The following is a 24,130-nucleotide window of genomic DNA, read 5'->3' as shown; positions in this document are numbered from 1 at the left end:
CTTATCTTCTTAGCCTTCCTCTATTCCTCCTACTTTGTTTCAGAGTCCTTTAATGAGATTCTGGCCCTCAGATATTGCACTGGGTCACAAATGGGGACAAATAGGACACAATGATGAATGAACAGCTGCCAGATCAAAAGAGTTAATGTGAAAAACATTCATAGCACTTGTTTTATTGACAAGTCAGAAACTTCATGCTCTCATCTCTATGCCCATCTGCACATACCCTTTCACTATGTACCTTTCCATGTATTTATCTCACCTTTGACTAAGGATATCTACATTCTTACTCTTGAAGTCTCCTTAATTTATTCTATGCAGAATGCAGCTAACAGATGCTTGATATCCTAAATTACAATCAGATAAGACAGGATGCTAGACGTCCATGATTCTCTGGTACAGATTTTTTTTTTTTTAAACTGCTATTTGCAACTGTATCTCCCTGCCACACAACAAAGCACCTGTGATGTTCAGGTCAAAATAATTTCAACCCGATTTTTCTGAGTCCCTCTCTCTCCTTCCAGTACTTAAACAAAACAGAAAAGCTCTGTTCCCTTTTTCTATGGACTTGAGATTTCATTTCCAAGTAATTCTGGAGTCCTTAAATTAGACAATTATTGTCAAGGTTAATGTCTAGACAAATTTAGTGCTATCAATCAGCTTATCTCTGGAATTTAGAGAGCCACCACAAGAGCAGTGGTGCCATTGGTTACAAGGCTGTGCACAGGATAACCTCCACCAAGAACAGTAGCAATTGGTTAGATTGGAAACACAAAATCAACTCCTGCACTGCTCTCCTTTTATTAACATTGAAGTAACAACAATATTTAACAGGAATAGAAACTTGTGGTTTCTATGTTATGCTTTTCCCCTTAGTATCAACCACTGTCATTAAAATAATAAACTTAATGAAGCTTACTTTCCTTTGGACTTTTTAAAAAACACTTGAGAGACTCTTAGCCTCCTTGAGGTCCCCACCGGCCTGGAATCTTTCCATCTGGCTAGAGCCAAGCAGGCACTTGGGGCTTCAGACTTTGGACTAGAGCCCTTTTCTTGAGGAGTCAGTAACTCCCCTAGGCTCCTTTCTAGCTCTTCTGTCTGCGAACAGAACTCTCAGCTAATTGTCTGTAATAAGACTGGGTGGGTAACTATCTTTGCCAGTAATCACAAGGAGATCGCACCTTCTTCACTGAGTACTCAGTTTGTTAAAAAAAAAAAAAAATCTGGCGTATTAAAACTTGCTTCCATTTTGGATGCAAAATTCAAAAGAAAGAAACCTGAGAGATGCGGTCCTCTGGGTATTGTCACCAGGTATTTCACTTGTACCTACATTTGGTAGGGATAGCAATTTTATCACTTATTTGCTTTTTTCAAACTTGAAAATTTTTATTTTGTATCAGAGTATGGCAGGTTAACAATGTCATGATAGTTTCAGGCTCACTTGATTTTTTTAGATAAGCAATTTTTACTGAAGTATAGTTGATTTTACCAGACTATTACTTTCAGGTGTACAACATCGTGACTCAGTATTTTTACAAGTTATACTCCATTGCAAGTTATTGCAAGGTAATGGCCATAATTCCTTGTGCTGTACAATATATCCTTGTTTATCTATTTTCTTTTTTTTCTGTTCTTTTTTTAAATTGAAGTATAGTTGATATACAATGTTGTGTTAGTTTCAGGTATAGAGCAAAGTGATTGTAAACCTTATAGGCATTTATCCATTTATAGTGTACACACTAGTTCTCAAAGTGAGATCCCCTTATCAGCTGTGCCAGTATCACCTTTATAACTTCAGGTTATAAATGGAAGTTTTCAGCCCCACCTCAGATCTATTGGATCAGAAGCTCCCCAAGAATGGCCCAGCAACCTGTGTCTTAATAAGCCTGTGGGGCATTCTGATACACATTCATTTTTGAGAATCCCTCCTTTACAGATATAGTGTACTCATTATGTCCACTTAAGAGAGGAGGAAACTGAGGTTTCCTAAGGTTTTAGCTATTTATCAAAGTCATAGAATCTCTAGGTATTAGACTTAAAACCTAAGATAATCTATGTAAAAAGAAAAAGAAAAAAAATCATGGTAGTTGAACACGAAATAAATAAAGGATAGTTGAGTTCTTTTTTGTAGTTATTATATCTAGCTAGCATAATTTATTAACATAAGAAAATTTAAATCTTTGCTACATGTTAAAGCTGAGATACTAACTCTAATTTCTTCTGATCTAAGGAGGGTAGTTCAAAAACTGAACTGGTGTATAAATATTGGAAATAAAATTATAAGTCAAGTTTCCTGTGAACCACTAAGTACCTTAGTGATAAGATTAATCTAAAAACAGTAGATTTAGAAGAATTAATTTTAAGCAGATCATCCTCCTTGCTTTGATATAAGCTGCTGGATCCTTTCCCATTACAAATGCAACCAGTTTGTAGAGACTGCAAACATCTGCTCCCACCTAGAAAGTGTCTGTATGAATATTAATCCCAAAGACTACATGTTGACTCTCTGTCCATGTGATGTGTTTAAATGCCACATGTGTAAATGTGCAAAAGGTATTTACTCCTGAAAGAGGGTAGACCCCATGTTGGGAAGTTCTCTGAAACATTTCAGCAGTTCTAACATTAAGAAGGGAAAACATATGGGCATCCGTGAGAAACTTTCAAGGGCTAAGTGTGGAGCCAGAGGGTTGGAGGGAAGCCTGCTGGTTCGAGGTAAAGACCAGCTGTTGCTTCCATAGTGTTGACTGGCCAGTTGTTCTCATTCCCCTTTTCTGCACAGTTTTATCCGGTGATAAGAGAATCGAAGGTCAACAAAAACGCTTAGCATAGAATCAGGATTATTCAAGGGAAACATATATTAAACTTTGAAGAATTTTACTTGTCTGCTCTAAACTGGATCCATAGTTATGCTCAGGGCTTACTGCCATGTATTTCTACAAGGCAGGGCATAAACCAAGGAGTCTGAGCAGAGAAGTGTAGAAAAATGGATGTAAAGGGTCTGAAAGTTTCTAGATATATGCCTGCCATGAATAGAGACAATGAACCCTCCAAGGAGACTGAGTAGCATTTTCAAAGTCATAAAAGTAACCATATAGGTAATGATAAAACTGGAATCTGACCCTAATCAAAAGCCTCTGCATTTCCCTTGACCTGGTGCATGGTGATACCTTGCTTTTGCATTAATGGCCTCCATTAAAATAGGGGCAAGATTCTGAGCATGCCAAGCTCTTAAAAGAGTTATTAACAATGTCCAGCTAGGAAATGAGCAGCTATATTAAAAGCTTAGGCATTTATGTGTGTAAGGGAGAATAAAAGAAAGAACTATTAACGAAATCTTGAAAAATTTTTAATAGCATTTTCTGATGGTCTTTGTGATTTAACAAAAAAATGTCAAAACAAAATGATGAACACAGAATGACTTATTTGCTTTGATCTATAGCTAATGGTACCCCACTCCAGTACTCTTGCTTGAAAAATCCCATGGATGGAGGAGTCTGGTAGGCTGCAATCCATGGGGTCTCCGAGAGTCGGACATGACTGAGCGACTTCACTTTCACTTTTCACTTTCATGCATTAGAGAAGGAAATGGCAGCCCACTCCAGTGTTCTTTCCTGGAGAATCCCAGGGATGAGGGAGCCTGGTGGGCTGCCATCTATAGGGTCACACAGAGTCGGACACGACTGAAGTGACATAGCATAGCATAGCATAGCATATAGCTAAAGAAGATACAGTGATCTGCTGCTGCTGCTGCTGCTGCTACTTCTAAGTCGCTTCAGTTGTGTCCAACTCTATTCGACCCCATAGACGGCAGCCCACCAGGCTCCCCTGTCTCTGGGATTCTCCAGGCAAGAACACTGGAGTGGGTTGCCATTTCCTTCTCCAATGCATGAGAGTGAAAAGTGAAAGTGAAGTCGCTCAGTCGTATCCAACTCTTCACGACCCCATGGACTGCAGCCCACCAGGCTCCACTGTCCATGGGATTTTCCAGGCAAGAGTACTGGAGTGGGGTGTCATTGCCTTCTCCACTATGATACTAATAGGCTACAAATCTAGCCAGTCTCCCTCTCCAGGTTTACCTTGTACAAATGACCAGGGAAATCTTGTACCTAATTTTATTAATTTGGGTGTCTTCACTATTTGTATGTTTCCTTTAAGCTGTTTCTTGTAGTTTCTTTCCTTTAAGCTGTTTCCCCTAAACCAAGAAGGACCCTGTGAGGCCTTCCTGAGGACAGACCCTCATATTTCTCACTCTTGTTTGTAGAAAATCATTAGCCTCTGAGGCCTTCCTCAAGTTCCAAAGAGCAAATTTAATTAGAGAAGTGAGACTATGCAGAGACAAAGAAAAGCAGTCAAGTTAGACAAAATAATAATAGTTTAGCCATAAAACAAAGTCAAGGACCTTTAGTTCCTACTCAAGGGCTGTAGATAATTTTCTGAACCATGATCTTGTGTTGTTTTGCAGGTACTGAAACCCCCACCAGGTGGAAGAAGTTAACTATATGCTGACCAGCAGCCTGTAGATTCCAGATGGACTGCAACCAGAACATTGATGATCGACCTTCCTGGAACATCACACTATATTGTCACCATCAACCAATCAGAGAATTGTGTATAAGCTGATTGATCACTCATTTCTCACACTGTCCTTAAAAAGCCCATCTCCAAAAGTCACTGGGGACTTTAGGTCTTTTGTCTATGAGCTGCTTGGTTTCCTTGTTTGGAGCCCTGCAATAAATACTGTACTTTCCTCCATCACAACCCAGTGTCAGTAGATTGACTTTGCTGCAAGTCAAGCAAGAGGACCCTAGTTCAGTTAGGTAACACTCCTGCTATGAATGTTCTTCTCTTCCCACAATTCCCTTTTTCTACCTTCCTAGCTTTATGTAATTTTTATTAAGCATACCACATTTTGTAGTTTCCAGGAAGCCAAAGTAACTTAAACCTGGTCCCTTCTCTTTCAACTCATCCAAGTTCCTCCCACCCATATACTATTAAGCACACCTTGACAGCTCAGTGCATCTGAACTACCATCTGTGCTACTTATACATATAGGCTGGGTTGCAGCATGTCCCTAATGGTTTTGCACATCCATGGGAAGAATTAATTACATCTTCAAGCTCCTTGTTATGCCTAATACACAGCATGGTATATGGTGTCTAATGAGAATTTAAAAGATATATGTTGACAGTAATGAGATTCTCACTCTCAAATTGTTTTCTGAAATTGGTAGGCTTGAAATACTATATCAGACAGTGATCAATACTCAGGATGTTTTAGGGCCAAATTGGCAGAACAAATGTGTATAAATCATGATCAGAGAGCCTCTCCCAGAGAGTTTAGAGGGCACTCAAGGGTGAAATCGAGAAACAGATGACCCAAATGTATAGTCCACTGTTTCAATTGACCTTTATGTGAGAGAGGTGGTAAGGAGCCTATGCAAACCCTTTCATAAAAGACAGACTCCAGAAAGATACAGAAAATCACAGAACATCATAGCATCCAAGCCAAAGGATTCTATCATGAAAGACTAGAGGACTAAAGTATTTGGGAAGTGGCATATGATTTTAGAAGAGAAAGCTCTAAACCTGATATTGATAAAATGCAGTATACTCAGATAATGTACTTCAGAGACGTAGAAAGAGAAGAAGAATCCTGATTAACTTGTACAAGATCAGTCAGCAGCAATATGGATGAGGTGGTTTAAAAGAAAGATTTGTGAAAACCAGCAAAGTCTACTATATAGTAGAGTGGACAATACTCAATATCCTGTGGTAAACCAGAATGGAAAATAATACTAAAAAAAAAAAAAAAAAGAATCTGGGGACTTCCCTGGGGATCTCGTAGTTAAGAATCTACCCTGCAATGCAGAAGATGTGGGATCAGTCCCCGGTCCGTGAACTAAGATCCCCCATGCTGGAGCAACTATGACCTCAAGCCACAGTTAGATAGATCATGCACCACAATGGAATATCCCATGTGCTGCAGCTAAGATCTGACACATTCAAATAAATAAATAAAATATTTAAATAAAGAGGATATATACACATATAACAATCACTCTGCTGTACAGCAGAAATTGACAGAACATTGTAAATCAACTATACTTCAATAAAATTAGAGAAGTAAGATTAAACAATAAATTTAAAAATAAAAATAGAGGACTTTATATCAAAACACATGCATTGGTGGCCATCTTTGAAATTTCAGAGTGATAAATAGCAGAATATAAAGGAACGTATAAATGCGTATAAAGGGGAATATATGTTTGGAACACTTACATGTTGTATGTAGGAGACATAAGTGGATTCATGCTTAAATAAATCATGAGTGAATTGTGTTTGAATGAATCAGGGTTTGAACACCGACACACAAGGGACTAAGGACTGAAACTGCACTCATTTCACATACTAGTAAGGTAATGCTCAAAATCCTTCAAGCTGGGCTTCAACAGTGCATGGCTGAGAACTTACAGATGTACACACTGGATTTAGAAACGCAGAGGAACCAGACTTCAAATTACCAACATCAACTGGATCATAGAGAAGGCAAGGGAATTTCAGAAAAACACATCTCCTTCTGCTTCATTGACTACACTAAAGCCTTTGTGTGGATCACAACAAACTGGAAAATTTTTAAAGAGATGGGAATACCAGACCACCCTAACTGCCTCCTGAGAAACCTGGATGCAGATCAAGAAGTAACAATTAGAACTGTACATAGAACAACTGACTAGTTCAAAATTGGGAAAGGGGTACATCAAGGCTGTATATTTCACACTGCTTATTTAACTTACATGCAGAGTACATCATGAGAAATGCCAGGCTGGATGAATCACAAGCTAGAATCAAGATTGCCCTGGAGCAATACCAATAACCTCAGATATGCCATGACACCACCCTAATGGAAGAAAGCACAGAGGAATTAATAAGCCTCTCAATTAAGGTGAAAGAGGAGAGTTAAAAAGCCGGCTTAAAACTCAACATTCAAAAAACAAAGATCATGGCATTTGGTCCTATCACTTCATGGCAAATAGATGGGGAAACAATGGAAAGAGTGACATACTTTATTTTTGGGAGCTCCAAAATCACAGCAGATGGTGACTGAATTCATGAAATTAAAAGACACTTGCTCCTTGTAAGAAAAGTTATGACAAATATAGACAGTGTATTAAAAAACAGAGATATCACATTTCCCACAAAAGTCCATATAGTCAAAGCTATGGTTTTTCCAGTAGTCATACCCAGATGTGAGAGTTGGACTATGAAGAAGGCTGAGCATTGAAGAATTATGCTTTCAAACTGTGGTATTGGAGAGGACTCTTGAGAATCCCTTGGACAGTAAGGAGATCAAACCATATTTGGAATGTGCTAAGATTCTAAATCTAAATCTAGGGGTCATCCTAAAATAGCAGAGGAATAGAATGGGGAGACCATTTTCTCCCCCACAAATTCATTGAAAGAACATTTGAATGCTAAACAAATTCCACAAAACAACTTCTGAATGCTGGCAGAGGACATCAGGCACCCAGAAAGACATTGGCCCATTGTCTTCGAAAGGAGGTAGGACAAAATATAAAAGATAAAAAGAGAGACAAAAGAGTTAGGGATGGAGACCTGTCCCAGGAAGGGAGTCGTAAAAGAGGAGAAGTTTCCAAACACCAAGAAACCCTCTCACCGGTGGGTCTGTGGGGAGGTTCGGAATCTCAGGGCAGCATAACTGGAAGGAAAAATAAATAAACCCCACAGATTACATGCCTAATGGCAACTCCAAGCACAGAAGTAGCCCAGACACTTGCATCTGCCACCAGCAAGCTTGGGCTGAACAGGGAAGCCCGAGCTGCACTGCTTAGGGTAAAGACCAGGCCTGAATGCCCTGAGGGCAATCTGAGGGAGTTAATGTGAGATAGCAACCCAAACTGTGGGATAGTCAGAGAGAGAAAGGAAAAAAAGAGAGAGAGAGAAAACCATCCCATGAAAAGCCCTAACTTAAGGCACTGCTGGCCCACTCACAGAACAAAGGACTGAGCAAATACCAGAGGAGAGCTAGCCGGCTGTGGACTGGCCCATCCCCCAGTGGAGGCAGGGAGGCAGACCTGAGGCAGCCAGAGCAGGAAAGGGGCACCCTCTACCAAACTGAGAGCAGGCTCCCAGTTGCTAACCAAGACTTCCTGGTATTCTGGACGGTTGACATCCACTGGGAGGGTTACAGCCAGAGATCAGCTCCCCAGAAGAGACACATTGGACACCTGAGGCAGCACATCCACTGAACACCCAGGAAACCAAGCAGCTGGGACGGGGGAGGTGATAAGATGCACCCCCCACCTAGGGAGAGTGCACTTGCCAAGCACCTGGTTGCCTGAACTGCTCGGACCTGGGAAGGGCACAAAACGTAGGCCCAACTGAGTCTGTGCCTTTGCAGAGTACCTGAGAACCTGAACGTGAGCAGCTTACACCTGTGAAGTGCACGCAACCCAGGGCCCACTTTAGACAATTCCCCTGCAGAGCAACCTGGAGCCTGAACAGTGTAGACTGGGAAAGCACACATGCCGTGAGTAGGGGCAAACCCAGTGTGGCCAGGACACTGCAAGTACTCCCCACACACACCAGTGATATTTGATTGCAGTGTTCCTCCCTCCCCACAGCACAACTGAACAAGTGAGCCTAAATAAGTGACCACCTTTGTCCCCTGTGTCAGGGCAGAAATTAGACACGGAAAAGACCTGCAACAGAAGAAGCCAAAAATAAACAGAGGGAACCTCTTTGGAAGTGACGGGTGCAACAGATTAAAACCCTGTAGTTATCACCAACTACATTGGAAGGGGCCTATAGATCTTGAGAAGTATAAGCTGGAACAAGGAACTATCTGAAACTGTACTGACCCCACACTGACTTCAACAGCTCAGACAAATGCCCAGATATATTTTTACTATTATCATTTTTAATTTTTTTTATTTTTAAGTCCTCTATTAATCCTTTAATTTTCATTTTTATAACCTACTATTATCTTGAAAAAAAGGACACTATTTTTAAATCAAACTTCATATATATATTTTATAATTTTTGTGATTTTTTTTAAATATTGTATTTTTGAGAGTCTAACCTCTACCCTGGATTTTTAATCTTTGATTTTTGGTATTTGTTATCAATTTTGTACCTTTAAGAATCCAATCTTCAGTACCCATTTTTACTTAGGAGTATGATTACTGGCTTGATTACTCTCTCCCCCTTTTGACTCTCCTTTTTCTCCCCCAGGTTACCTCTATCTCCTCCCTTCCCCTTCTCTTCTCTACCCAACTCTGTGAATCTCTTTGTGCGTTCCAGGCTGTGGAGAACACTTAGGAAACTGATTACTGCCTAGATCTGTCTCTCTCCTTTTGATTCCCCTCTTCTCCTCCTGGTCACCTCTATCTCCTTCCTCCCTCTTCTCATCTCCATGTAACTCTGTGAACCTCTCTGAGGGCTCTAGCCTGTGGAGAGCACATAGGGAACTGATTACTGGCTAGATTACTCTCTTCCCTTTTGATTCCCCCTCTTCTCCTCCTGGTCACCTCTATCTCCCTCCTCCCTCTTCTCGTCTCCATGTAACTCTGTGAACCTCTCTGGGTGTCCTTCACTGTGGAGAATCTTTTCACCATTAATCTAGATGTTTTATCATAGGTGTTGTATGGATGGAGAAGTCTGGAGGCTACTGTAAGAATAAGACTGAAAACCAGAGGCAGGAGGCTTAAGCCTAAAATCTGAGAACACCAGAGAACTCCTGATTCAGAGAACATTAATCGATAAGAGCTCATCCAAAAGCCTCCATACCTACACTGAAACCAAGCACCACCCAAGAGCCAACAAGTTCCAGAGCAAGACACATCATACAAATTCTCCAGCAATGCAAGAACATAGCCCTGAGCTTCACTATACAGGCTGCCCAAAGTTACACCAAACCCATAAACATCTCAAAACTCTACTACTGGACACTTCATTGCACTCCAGAGAGAAATCCAGCTCCACCCCCCAGAACACTGGTGCAAGCTGCCCTAACAAAGAAACCTTGAAAAGCCACTCATCCAACCCCACCCACAGGGAGGAACCTCCACAATAAAAAGGAACCACAAATTTCCAGAATACAGAAAGGCCACCCCAAACACAGCAATCTAAATGAGATGAAAAGACAGAGAAATACTCAGCAGGTAAAGGAACATGGTAAATGCCCACCAAACCAAACTAAAGAGGAGGAGATAAGGAGTCTATCTGAAAAACAATTCAGAATACTGATAATAAAAATGATCCAAAATTTTGACAACAAAATGGAGTTACAGATAAATAGCTTGGAGACAAGTATTGAGAAGATGCAAGAAATGTTTAACAAGGACCTAGAAGAAATAAAAAAGAGTCAATCAATAATGAATAATGCAATAAATGAGATAAAAAACACTCTGGAGGGAACCAAAAGTAGAATAACTGAGGCAGAGATAGGACAAGTGGGGTAGAAGATAGAATAGTAGAAATAAATGAAGCAGAGAGGAAAAAAGAAAAAGGAATTTAAAGAAATGAGGAAAACTTCAGGGACCCCTGGGACAATGTTAAACACCCTAACATTAGAATCAGAGGAGTCCCAGAAGAAGACAAAAAGAAAGGCCATGAGAAAATACTTGAGGAAATAATAGTTGAAAACTTCCCTAAAATGGGGAAGGAAATAGTCACCCAAGTCCAAGAAACCCAAGAGTCCCAAACAGGATAAACCCAAGGTTAAACACCACAAGACACATATAAATCAAATTAGCAAAGATCAAACACAAAGAACAAATATTAAAAGCAGCAAGGGGAAAACAACAAATAACACACAAGGGGATTCCCATAAGGATAACAGCTGATCTTTCAATAGAAACTCTTCAGGCCAGAAGGGAATGGCAGGACATACTTAAAGTGATGAAAGTGAAAAACCTACCACCCAGATTACTGTACCCAGCAAGGATCTCAATCAAATATGAAGGAGAAATCAAAACCTTTACAGACAAGCAAAAGCTGAGAGAACTCAGCACCACCAAACCAGCTTTTCATCAAATGCTAAAGGATCTTCTCTAGACAGGAAACACAGAAAGGGCATATAAACTCAAACCCGAAACAACAAAGTAAATGGCAACAGGATCATATTTATCAATAATTACCTTATATGTAAATGGGTTGAATGCCCCAGCCAAAAGACAAAGACTGGCTGAATGGATACAAAAACAAGACCCTTATAATATGCTGTCTACAAGAGACCCACCTCAAAGCAAGGGACACATACAGACTGAAAGTGAAGGGGTATAAAAAGATATTTCATGCAAAAGGAGACCAAAAGAAAGCAGGAATAGCAAGTCAGCATAGTCAGCAAAGTCAGATACAATAGACTTTAAAATAAAGGCTGTGAAAAGAGACAAAGAACATTACATAATGATCAAAGGATCAATCCAAGAAGAAGATATAACAATTATAAATACATATGTGCCCAACATAGGAGCACCATAATATATAAGGCAAATGCTAACAAGTATGAAAGGGGAAATTAACAATAACACAATAATAGTGGGAGACTTTAATACCCCAATCACACCTATGGATAGATCAACTAAACAGAAAATTAACAAGGAAACACAAACTTTAAATGACTCAATGGGCCAGTTAGACCTAGCTGATATCGATAGGATATTTCACCCCCAAACAATGAATTTCACCTTTTACTCAAGCACACATGGAACCTTCTCCAGTATAGATTACATCCTGGGCCATAAATCTAGCTTTGATAAATTCAAAAAAATTGAAATCATTCCAAGCATCTTTTCTGACCACAATGCAGTAAGATTAGATGTCAATTACAGGAAAAAAAAAACTATTAAAAATGTCAACATATGGAGGTTAAACAACATGCTTTGAATAACAAACAAATCACAGAAGAAATAAAAAAAGAAATAAAAATATGCATAGAAATGAATCAGAATAAAAACACAACAACCCAAAACCTGTGGGACACTGTAAAAGCACTGCTAAGGGGAAGGTTCATAGCAATACAGGCTTACCTAAAGCAACAAGAAAAAAGTCAACTAAATAACCTAACTCTATACCTAAAGCAACTAGAAAAGGAAGAAATTAAGAACCCCACAGTTAGTAGAAGGAAAGAAATCTTAAAACTTAGGGCAGAAATAAATGCATAAGAGACCATAGCAAAAATCAACAAAGCCAAAAGCTGGTTCTTTGAGAAGATAAATAAAAGTGACAGACCATTAGCCAGACTTATCAAGAAACAAAGGTAGAAGAATCAAACCAACAAAATTAGAAATGAAAATGGAGAAAGCACAACAGACTATACAGAAATACAAAGGATCATAAGAGACTACTATCAGCAACTATATGCCAATAAAATGGACAACTCGGAAGAAATGGACAAATTCTTAGAAAAGTATAACTTTCCAAAACTGAATCAGGAAGAAATAGAAAATCTTAACAGACTCATCACAAGCATGGAAATAGAAACTATAATCAGAAATCTTCCAGCAAATGAAAGCCCAGGACCAGAGAGCTTCACAGCTGAATTCTACCAAAAATTTAGAGAATAGCTAACACCTATCTTACTCAAATTCTTCCAGAAGACTGCAGAGGAAGGTAAGCCTCCGAACTCATTCTATGAGGCTACCATCACCCTAATACCAAAACCAGACAAAGATGCCACAAAAAAAGAAAACTATAAGCCAATATCACTGATGACCATAGATGGAAAAAACCTTAGCAAAATTCTAGCAAACAAAATCTGACAACATATTAAAAAGATCATACATCATGCCCAAGTGGGCTTTATCCCAGGGATGCAAGAGTTCTTTAAAATTCACAAATTAATCAATGTAATACACTACATTAACAATTTGAAAGAGAAAAACGATATGATTATCTCAATCAGTTCAGTTCAGTTCAGTTGCTCAGTCATGTCCAACTCTTTGCGACCCCATGAATTGCAGCACGCCAGGTCTCCCAGTCCATCACCAACTCCTGGAGTTCACTCAAACTCATGTCCATCGAGTCGGTGATGTCATCCAGCTATCTCATCCTCTGTCGTCCCCTTCTCCTCCTGCCCCCAATCCCTCCCAGCATCAAAGTCTTTTCCAACGAGTCAACTCTTCACATGAGGTGGCCAAAGCATTGGAGTTTCACCTATATCAGCAGTCCTTCCAATGAACACCCAGGACTGATCTCCTTCAGGATGGACTGGTTGGATCTACTTGCAGTTCAAGGGACTCTCAAGAGTCTTCTCCAACACCCCAGTTCAAAAGTATCAATTCTTTGGCGCTCAGCTTTCTTCACAGTCCAACTCTCACATCATACATGACCACTGGAAAAACCATTTCCTTGACTAGACGGACCTTTGTTGGCAAAGTAATGTCTCTGCTTTTTCATATGCTACCTAGGTTGGTCATAATAGATTCAGAGAAAGCCTTTGACAAAATTTAACATCCATTTATGATAAAAGCCCTCCAGAAAGCAGGAATAGAAAGAACATACCTCAACATAATAAAAGCTATATATGACAAACCCACAGCAAACATTATCCTCAATGGTGAAAAACTGAAAGCATTATCCCTAAAGTCAGGAACAAGAAAGGGTGCCCACTCTCACCACTACTATTTAACATAGTTTTGGAAGTTTTGGCCACAGCAATAAGAGCAGAGAATGAAATAAAACTAATTCAGATTGGAAAATAAGTAAAACTCTCACTGTTTGCTGATGACATGATCTTCTACATACAAAGCCCCAAAGATTCCACCAGAAAATTACTAGAGCTAATCAATGACTATAGTAAAGTTGCAGGATATAAAATTAACACACAGAAATCCTTTGCATTCCTGGACACTAACAATGAGAAAACAGAAAGAGAAATTAAGGAAACAATTCCATTCACCATTGCAACGAAAAGAATATAATACTTAGGAATACATCTACCTAAAGAAACAAAAGACTTATATATAGAAAACTATAAAACACTGGTGAAAGAAACAAAGAGGACACAAATAGATGGAGAAATATACCATATTCATGAATTGGAAGAATCAATATAGTGAAAATGAGTATACTACCCAGAGCAATCTATAGATTCAATACAATCCCTATCAATCTACCAACAGTATTCTTCACAGAGCTAGAACAAATAATTTCACAATTTGTATGGAAACACAAAAAACCTCGAATAGGCAAAGCAATCTTGAGAAAGAAGAATGGAACTGGAGGAATCAACCTGCCTGACCTCATGCTATACTACAAAGCTACATTCATCAAGACAGTATGGTATTGACACAAAGAAGTAAATATAGATCAATGGAACAAAATAGAAAGCCCAGAGATAAATCCACGCACCTATGGACACCTTATCTTTGACAAAGGAGGCAAGAATATACAATGGAGAAAAGACAATCTCTTTAACAAGTGGTGCTGGGAAAACTGGTCAACCACTTGTGAAAGAATGAAACTAGATCACTTTCTAACACCATACAAAAAAATAAACTCAAAATGGATTAAAGATCTAAACATAAGACCAGAAACCATAAAACTCCTAGAGGAGAACATAGGCAAAATACTCTCCGACATAAATCACAGCAGGATCCTCTATGAACCACCTCCCAGAGTAATGGAAATAAAAGCAAAAATAAACAAATGGGACCTAATTAAACTTAAAAGCTTTTGCACAATGAAAGAAACTATCAGCAAGGTGAAAAGACAGCCTTCAGAATGGGAGAAAATAATATCAAACAAAGCAACTGACAAAGAATTAATCTCAAAAATATACAAGCAACTCCTGCAGTTCAATTCCAGAAAAATAAATGACCCAATCTAAATATAGGCCAAAAAACTAAACAGACATTTCTCCAAAGGATACATACAGATGGTTAACAAACACATGAAAAGATGCTCAACATCACTCATTATCAGAGAAATGCAAATCAAAACCACAATGAGGTACCATCTCAGCCGATCAGAATGGCTGCTATCCAGAAATCTACAAACAAATGCTAGAGAGGGTGTGGAGAAAAGGGAACCCTCTTACACTATTGATGGGAATGCAAACTAGTACAGCCACTAGGGAGAACAGTGTGGTGATTCCTTAAAACTGGAAATAGAACTGCCATATGACCCAGCAATTCCACTGCTGGGCAAACATACCACGGAAACCAGAATTGAAAGAGACACATGTACCCTGATGTTCATCACAGCACTGTTTACAATAGCCAGGAAATGGAAGCAACCTAGATGTCCTTCAGCAGATGAATGGATAAGAAAGCAGTGGTACATATACACAATGGAATATTACTCAGCCATTAAAAAGAATACATTTGAATCAGTTCTAATGAGGTGGATGAAACTGGAGCCTATTATACAGAGTGAAGTAAGCCAGAAAGAAAAACACCAATACAGTATACTAATGCATATATATGGAATTTAGAAAGATGGTAACGATAACCCTGTATGCAAGACAGCAAAAGAGACGAAGATGTATTGAATAGTCTTTTGGACTCTGTGGGACAAGGCGAGGGTGGGATGAACTTAGAGAATAGCATTGAAACATGTGTATTATCATATGTGAAAACAGATCGCCAGTCCAGGTTTGATGCATGAGACAGGGTGCTCGGGGCTGGTGCACTGGGATGACCCAGAGAGATGGGATGGGGAGGGAGGTAGGAGGGGTGGTTCAGGATAGGGAACACATGTACACCCATAGCTGATTCATGTCAATGTATGGCAAAAACCACTACAGTATTGTAAAGTAATTGGCCTCCAATTAAAATAAATAAATTTAAAAAAAAAAAGAAATTTTAAAAATATAAAAAATACAAAGCATTTTTTAAAGAAAAAAAAATTAAATCTAAAAGTGATTCTAAATCACTGCAGATGGTGACTGCAGCCATGAAATTAAAGGACTCTTGCTCCTTGGAAGGAAAGTTATGACCAACCTAGATAGCACATTACAAAGCAGAGACATTACTTTGTCAACAAAGCTCTGTCTAGTCAAGGCTATGATTTTTCCAGTGGTCATGCATGGATGTGAGAGTTGGACTGTAAAGAAAGCTGAGCACTGAAGAATTGATACTTTTGAACTATGGTGTTGGAGAATATCTTGAGAGTCCCTTGAACTGCAAGGAGATCCAACCAGTCCATCCTAAAGGAAATCAGTCCTGGGTGTTCACTGGAAGGACTGGTGTTGAAGTTGAAACTCCAATACTTTGGCCACCTGATGCAAAGAGCTGACTCATTGGAAAAGACCCTGATGCTGGGAAAGATTGAAGGCAGGAGGCGAAGGGGACGATGGAGGATGAGATGGTTGGATGGCATCACCAACTCGATGGACATTAAGTTTGGTCTCTGGGAGTTGGTGATGGACAGGGAGGCCTGGTGTGCTGCAGTCCATGGGTTCGCAAAGAGTTGGACATGACTGAGAGACTGAGGTGAACTGAACTAAATTGAAGATTCTAAAAGTCTTGTTAAGTTTGTCCCTGAGACACTTTCACATCTGATTATTTAGTGAAGTGGGGACTCTGGCTTACTCATAAATCATAGTACATCATTAAGCAGCTGCTCAGTGGCCTCATTCCTGAACATTCCATTTAGTACCAGATCAGAAATTCTAAAAATTGGTTTTTTTAGAGCATGCGTATTGACTGCTGTATGTTGCACAAGTATATTTCCAGGATTCTTGTTCTGAAGTAAACTTTGCAAAATAAAATAAACCTCTTGAGTACTAGTAAACTGGTATTCCATCCAAGGGGTTCAATGCTATAGTTGTATTGCTTAGTAAATCAACTTTAAATAAATATTACAAACTCCATCTCATTTGAAAATTGAAGATCTTCAAAAGACTTGTGAAAGTGTCATTCAAGAGATTTTCTACTTCTCTGATCCAGCATTCTTAATCAAGTCAATACCTTGTATTGATGTTGTGGGGTACTGACTTTTTTCTGAAAAGTTAAATCACTTAAATAATTTTTTAGAAACTTGGTTGTTTGGCTATTGCTTTCATCTTGTTTATCAGGATTAACTCTAGTGAATCTATAGTCTGATTTATAATTTTCAATTTAAAATAAAAAAAGAAAAACTCTCAAGGTAACCTATTTATTCAATAATACGATCTGATGGAAATATCAATGAATAGTAGGCACAAGTCAGATTTTACATATGCTGGTGAAATGTTTGGTAAAATACTCTGAGTCTCTGTTTGATGGCCTTTTATAAGGCCTATATACTGTTTCAGAGAATTTGAGCACTATTTAAAATGTGCAAAAAACACAGATCGCATTAGTGCTTTCTCAGTTTTATATTTTAAAAATAGCACATGAAATAGACAATAGAGTTTCTTCTTTTGCAGTGGATCTGACAAAGGTTAAGGCGAGAAAAGTAAATCAGTTTTGTGAAAATTAGAAAAAAATCAAGTGTTGTAAAGAAGTAATAGAAAGTACAGTTTGGCAATAGAGTACATTTAGGACCCAATCTTAGTTTTGCAGTCTGGCATCACCAAAGTTGGTTATGTGAGCTTGGATGGGTCTCTGTGGGCCTCATGCCTCTTGTTTACAGAGATGTTCATACTGAATCTCCAGAATTTATGACACCTTTGTATGTATATAGAATGACATTTGCTTACAAATGAAACGTATGATTTTTGTTCAGCAGCTGTTAGCTTCCTCAATAGTGATACAAGTGGACATGCATTTATTTATTTTTTTTTTTTTTCAACATTTGAGCCTTGTTTCTGTGCATGGCTCATCAGGATGTCCCCACCCACTGTGACTGGAGTGGTGATGATCCCTTCACAAGTCTTTTCCCCTCCTGGTAATTTACATCTGACAACTTGGTCCTGAAGCTGCTGCCTCTCCCAAATGCCCTGAAGGCATTTTAAGTGTCTCTGGGGAGGCCTTAGCTAGAATTTACCACTGGTGCTATGTATAATAGTTTCCTGCCTCTTCTCCTCTGCCCACCTAGCATCTTCTGCCTCCTTCCAAAGATCAAGGCTATTTTGAGGCTGAGGTAAGGGACAGGAACAGACTCCTTCCCCCCAATTCTGAAAGTTCTGGTAATTCTGCAGTTCTTGCAATAACCATCCAAAAAAATAGTTCATGTTACGTCTCCAATAACAATTGTCATGGAGGCTGCAAGGACCTATAAGACAGACCCCTGCCTTTAAGGGGCTTGGGATTTTGTGGAAGTAAGCCCAGAGAAGCTGTTCATCCTTGAAATACGTCCTGATCCATATGATAAGCTGAAAGCAAGTTATTTTATTCTAAAGAAAATACAGCTCAGGATTTAAAAAATATTTAAACAAAAGACCTCAAAACTTCAGTTCAATCTGAGAAACAACCAGTTCTGATTGAAAATGCCAAAGAAAATAAATAACCTCATGTCTATCTATCCCTCTCAAGTCAACATAAAACCTTAAAATTGCTCTTCAAAATGGAAAGGGTATTTATTTCTCTTTTCAAACTAAAAACAAACTTTAAAAAAACCTGTAAAATTTATGGGGCCTTCAAAGTTGAAAAAAAAATTTACTTTTCTCCAAAAGAGACTATTGCTATGTTCCGTATAAATGTTCTGTATAAATATTACAGAATATACATGTTCTGTATAAATATTACCACCTAATATGACAAACAACTCAAAATAAAGATGACTACTATAATAGCCTCCAGAGTCAGTCTGCCATAACTAATCTTAATCCACAGTTTACTATTATTTCAATTAAGAATAGTGATGAGTGGGCAATTAACAAATAACAGTGAATATAAAATAGAATTTTTTTCCAAAAGAATGAGCAATATAGAAAAATGCATGTGCAAACAACATCAATTAGAAAGTATAATTGGGATTGATTTAAGAGGGAAGAAATCTGAGAAGATTATGAGAAGAAAAGATAGTGTGATCAACTGCCGAATCTTCACATTTTAAGTACATACATTTAGAAAAAAATAAATGTCTCATGAGGTTTTCTTCTCTAAAGTAAAAGCAACATGATCTAATACATTATTTTGTTTAGTGCATGAGTTTCTGAAATCTCTTCTGGGTGCCCTTTGCTCTCTGTCTCTAACTCCCTTTCCCCACCTCATAATTTGGGGACAGTCTTTCAGGTATTCTTTGGGGTCAAGAGCTTGGGTCTAGGGGTGTGGAAGGAACTTTTTTTCTACAACTTGGACCAAACTGTCCTTTACTTCCAAGCTGAAGATTGTCTATAAATGCAAAATCATTCTAAAATTTATATATATTTTTTGTATTTATAAACTTTTAAATTGTTTTCAAAACTTGAATAGAGGCAGGGGAACATAGTGGCTTTAAAATCAGACCAGGCTATGGCGTTCTAGGTCAAGATTCACCAATTGGATAACTTTGGTTGAGTTACATAACTGAGCTAATTCCGTCTTTGCAAGGTACATAAAGTACTCGGCAAATAATAAATAATAAATGCATGCTCAGTCAACAACTACCTTCTCATTAACGATCAGACTTCTGTGGTATAGTTGTTTTTATTGAAGAAAGAACTGAGGCCCAGTCAATGAACTTCCCAAGTTACCAGAGAAAGAGGAAAACACTCAACTATTTGTAACAGATATCCTCATTTCCCTACGAACTGGAGTCATGCTGGAGATAGGACTTAGACAAAGTCTAATTATTTCTGAATGGGCACTCAACAGTTATCAAGCTATTGGCAATCTGCATAGAAGAAAATGACAGAAATGTTCCCTGGTTACCATGATCGCATCTCATTTTTATTCAGCTGATGAGAAAAGATGTCCTACCCAGATGCTGTCTTCTTGCTTGTACTGTTTCCAGTTGCGTCCTGTGTCACTGAACATCAGGCTGTAGCTCGTCACCCAGTCAGAGCTTCCGTATCTTCCCTGCGTGGCCACTGCTGTAATCTCCACTCTGTTTCCCAGGTCCATCTGGAGCCACTGCTGAGCATTGGAATCTGCTGGGGACCAACCGCCAGTTCCTGGAACAGGATGAGAGAGAGAGCTGTAGCAACATCTCACAGAGCCACAACTTTCACCTCTCAAAGAGAAAAACAAAACAAAGCAAAAAACAGTGTTCAGCTAAAACATTTTTATAACCCCAAAACATGTCCTACCTCTCTTTACAAACCCCTGGTACTTTGAAAAATTTTTATTGGATTATAAATTGATTTATAATGTTGCATTAGTTTCTGGAGTGCAGCAAAGTGATTCAGTTATACATATATTCATTCTTTTTCAGATTATTTCCCCTTATAGGTTAAACCAATTAGGTTATCACAGAATATTGAGTAGAGTTCCCTGTGCTATACAATAGGTCTTATATAGTGTATGATCTGTATGCTATTCCAAAATTCCTGATTTATCCCTCTCCACCATGTTTTCCCCTGGTAACCATGACTGTTTTCTATGTCTGTGAGTCTATTTTTGTTTTGTATATACATTCATCTGAATGACTTTTATATATCCCATGTGTAAGAGATATCATATGATATTTATCTTTCTCTGACTTCACTTTGTATGATAATCTCTCTGCTGTGCTGTGCTTAGTCACTCAGTAATGCCCAACTCTTTGTGACCCTATAGATTGTAGCCTGCCAAGCTCCTCTATCCATGGGATTTTCCAGGCAAGAATACTGGAGTGGGTTGCCATGCCCTCCTCCAGGGGATCTTCCCAACCCAGGGATCAAACCCAGGTCTCCCACATTGCAGATGATTCTTTACCATCTGAAACACCAGGGAAGACCATGAATACTGGAGTGGGCAGCCCATTCCTTCTCTAGGGGATCTTCCTGGCCCAGGAATCGAACTGGGGTCACCTTAATTGCAGGTGAATTCTTTACCAGGTGAGCTACCAGGGAAGCCCTATGATAATCTCTAGGTCCATCCAAATGGCAAATGACATTATTTCATTCTTTTTTATGGCTGAGTAGTAGTCCCTTGTATGTATAAATCACATCTTCTTTATCCATTAATCTGTCAATTGATATTTAGGCTGCTTTTATGTCTTGGCTATTGTAAACAGTGATGCACAAGTATTCTTGACCCAATTTTCATTGTCCCCTTCCGTTAAATTCTCTTTTGTGGTTTAAAATTCAACTCAAATGCTGTTTCTTCTATGATTTTTCCCTTTTCTTGTCTATTATTATAATTTTCTTCTCCTGGATTCCTAATGGGATTTATTTGATCTACTTTCTATTTTTTTACAACCTTAACCTTTAACATGACTTATATCCTCTGTCTGACTGGACTTTTCTTGTTTCTTTCTTTGTTTTCATCTCTCATTCTTCTCTTTCTTTTCCCTAATCCTTAGCTCTCTCCAAATACATGCTGTGAATCTGCCATGGGCCAGACATTTTTCTGTGGATGCAAAGATTCATGATCATTAACTATGTCTTTGAATGATCACTCATTTAACAGATCCTCACTGAGCATCAGGAGTGTGCTGGGTAATGAGAGAGAGGGACACACAAACAAAAATATGTAATGCGATGTGAAAGAAAAGCTTCAGTGAAGTAAACACAAGGTTCAATAGAAGCACAGATTACAGAATGCCTCAGTAGGTGATCAGAAAGACCAAGAGACAGTGATAGTGGAGCTGCAAGCTGAAGCAAGCATGGTCATTTTCCCAGCAAACAAGGTGAGACAAAGTTGGAGAGCCCAAAAAGGACCAAGTAAACAGCACATGCAACATCTCAGAGAGACATGAAAGAGAAGGTCCCAGCCGTGGGTCTCCCTGTGAGTCTGTATGTTTGACACACAGGAACTTTCTGGCATATAAACCTAAGTCTTTGGGCCCTGGAATTTTATCATGTGACACACTGGAACTCTGCAGAAGATCCATAGAATCTCTTCCTTCTTTGGAAGACTTGTGGCCTAAATTTTCTATTTTCATTTTACACAGGAACAAAGAGGTATGCATTCATTCTTACTGACCCAAGAGTCTACAAGGCATCTGAATCCTGAGTGGGACCTATTGTAGAATGTCTATGCTATGGATGCACCCCAATGTTCACGGTAGCATTATTTACAATAACCAAGATACATAAGCAACATAAGTGTCCATTAACTGATAGTGAATAAGGAAGATGTGGTAAGTATATAGAATGGAGTATTACTCAGCCATAGAGAAGAATGGAATAATGCCATTTGCAGCAACATGAATGGACCTAGAGATTATATTAAGTGATGTAAGCCAGACAAAAACAAATATCATATGATATTTTTTATATGTAGAATCTAAAAAAATGTTACAAATGAATGCAGTATATAAAACAAAAATAGACCTGCCAACATAGAAAACAAATTTATGGTCGTTAAGGGAAAAGGGAGGATGCATAAATTAGGAGCTTGGGATTAACAGATACGTACTATGAGAACAAAGATCTATTTTTAATATATAGTACAGGGAACTATACTCAATGTTCTGTGATAACCTATAATAGAAAATACTTTGAAAAAATAGATATATATGGATACATAACTGATTCACTGTGCTGTACACTTGAAACTAACATGACATTGTTAATCAACTATACTTCAACTAAAAAGAAAAGAAATAAGAACCTTTTATTAAGAACTTTGCTCAGGGTATTGGATTGGCTGACTCATTGGATTTTTTAATTTAGAAGGGTTAACCAATAAATCCCTTTTGATTTCAACCTATGTCACTGAAAATCATTTTAGTCATGTCCCAGACTACATTCTTGCCATCTCAGGAGGAGTCAATTGGACCCATTCTTGGTACTGAGAACTTTCTGAGCCCCATCTGGCTGCTGATTGCAGAGAGAGCTTGACACTACCTGGGAACGGGCTTGTGAACAAAGCAGGATTAAACATGAAGTGGGCCTTACTTTGGCCATAAGGCATATTCTACCAGTTATCAATCAATTTTCTCCCAATAATTAGCTAGTACTGTGATGAAAGAATTGATGCTTTTGAATTGTAGTGCTGGAGAAGACCCTTGAGAGTAGCTTGGACAGTAAGGAGATGTAACCAGTCAATGCTAAAGGAAATCAACCCTTAATATTCATTGAAAAGACTCTTGCTGAAGCTGAAGCTCCAATACTTTGGCCACCTGATGTGAAGAACTGACACTGATGCTGGGAAAGATCAAAGGCAAAAGCAGAAGGGGTCAATAGAGGATGAGATGGTTAGATAACATCACTGACTCAATGGACATGAATTTGATCACACTCTAGGAGATAGTGGAGAACAGGGAAGCCTGGTGTGCTACAGTCTGTGGGGTAACAAAGAGTTGGACATGACTTAGTCACTAAACAACAATGACTCTAACTGAGCAGGATCCGATAAGGCCTTCTCAGAATAGAACCCTCCCCTTCCCAACCCCATGTCCTCTGTCTGCCATTTGTCTGTAGACAAACCTTATAGACAATTAAATTTAATTCGAGAAATGAGAAAACACAGAAAGAAAGGAAAATAGGAAGTGAGGCAAAATAATAACACTTTAGCCATTAAACAAAGCCAAGGACCTTTAGCTCCTCCTCAAGCACTATAGATAGTCTGAGTCACATTCTTTGAGCTGTTTTGCAGATATTTAAATCCCCACCAGGTGGAAGAAATTCATGATATGCTGTTCATAAGCATGTAGACCCCAGACCAGTTAGAACAAGAAATTTAATGATGCTGACTCACAATTACCTCACCACCAACCAATCAAAATATCCATGAGCTGATCACCCACATAGGACCCCCTCTCTCAGTTTGTCTTTAAAAACCTGTCTCTGAAATCCTTTGGGGTATTCGGTTCTTGGGCCTAGATCTGATAGAGAGAGTGCCTGATGAACTATGGAATGAGGTTCGTGACATTGTACAGGAGACAGGGATCAAGACCATTCCCATAGAAAAGAAATGCAAAAAAGCAAAATGGCTGTCTGGGGAGGCCTTACAAATAGCTGTGAAAAGAAGAGAAGCGAAAAGCAAAGGAGAAAAGGAAAGATATAAACATCTGAATGCAGAGTTCCAAAGAATAGCAAGAAGAGATAAGAAAGCCTTCTTCAGTGATCAATGCAAAGGAATAGAGGAAAACAACAGAATGGGAAAGACTAGGGATCACTTCAAGAAAATCAGAGATACCAAAGGAACATGTCATGCAAAGATGAGCTCGAT

General features: G+C 38.7%; 1 protein-coding gene across 1 annotated transcript in view; it reads right to left on the bottom strand.

Moving 5' to 3' along the window:
- The window catches only part of CNTNAP5 (contactin associated protein family member 5), a 1,042,386-nt gene that overhangs the window by 763,016 nt on the left and 255,240 nt on the right, over positions 1 to 24,130 (bottom strand). The window contains exon 3 of the mRNA XM_061440248.1: positions 19,790 to 19,983. Coding sequence (XP_061296232.1) covers positions 19,790 to 19,983 — 194 coding nt within the window. The remainder of the gene's footprint in view (positions 1 to 19,789; positions 19,984 to 24,130) is intronic.

The sequence above is a fragment of the Bos javanicus genome, chromosome 2 (assembly GCF_032452875.1).
Source record: "Bos javanicus breed banteng chromosome 2, ARS-OSU_banteng_1.0, whole genome shotgun sequence".
Lineage (NCBI taxonomy): Eukaryota > Metazoa > Chordata > Mammalia > Artiodactyla > Bovidae > Bos > Bos javanicus.
The sequence above is the reverse complement of the archived record's forward strand: the minus strand, read 5'-3'. Positions and strand labels throughout refer to the sequence as shown.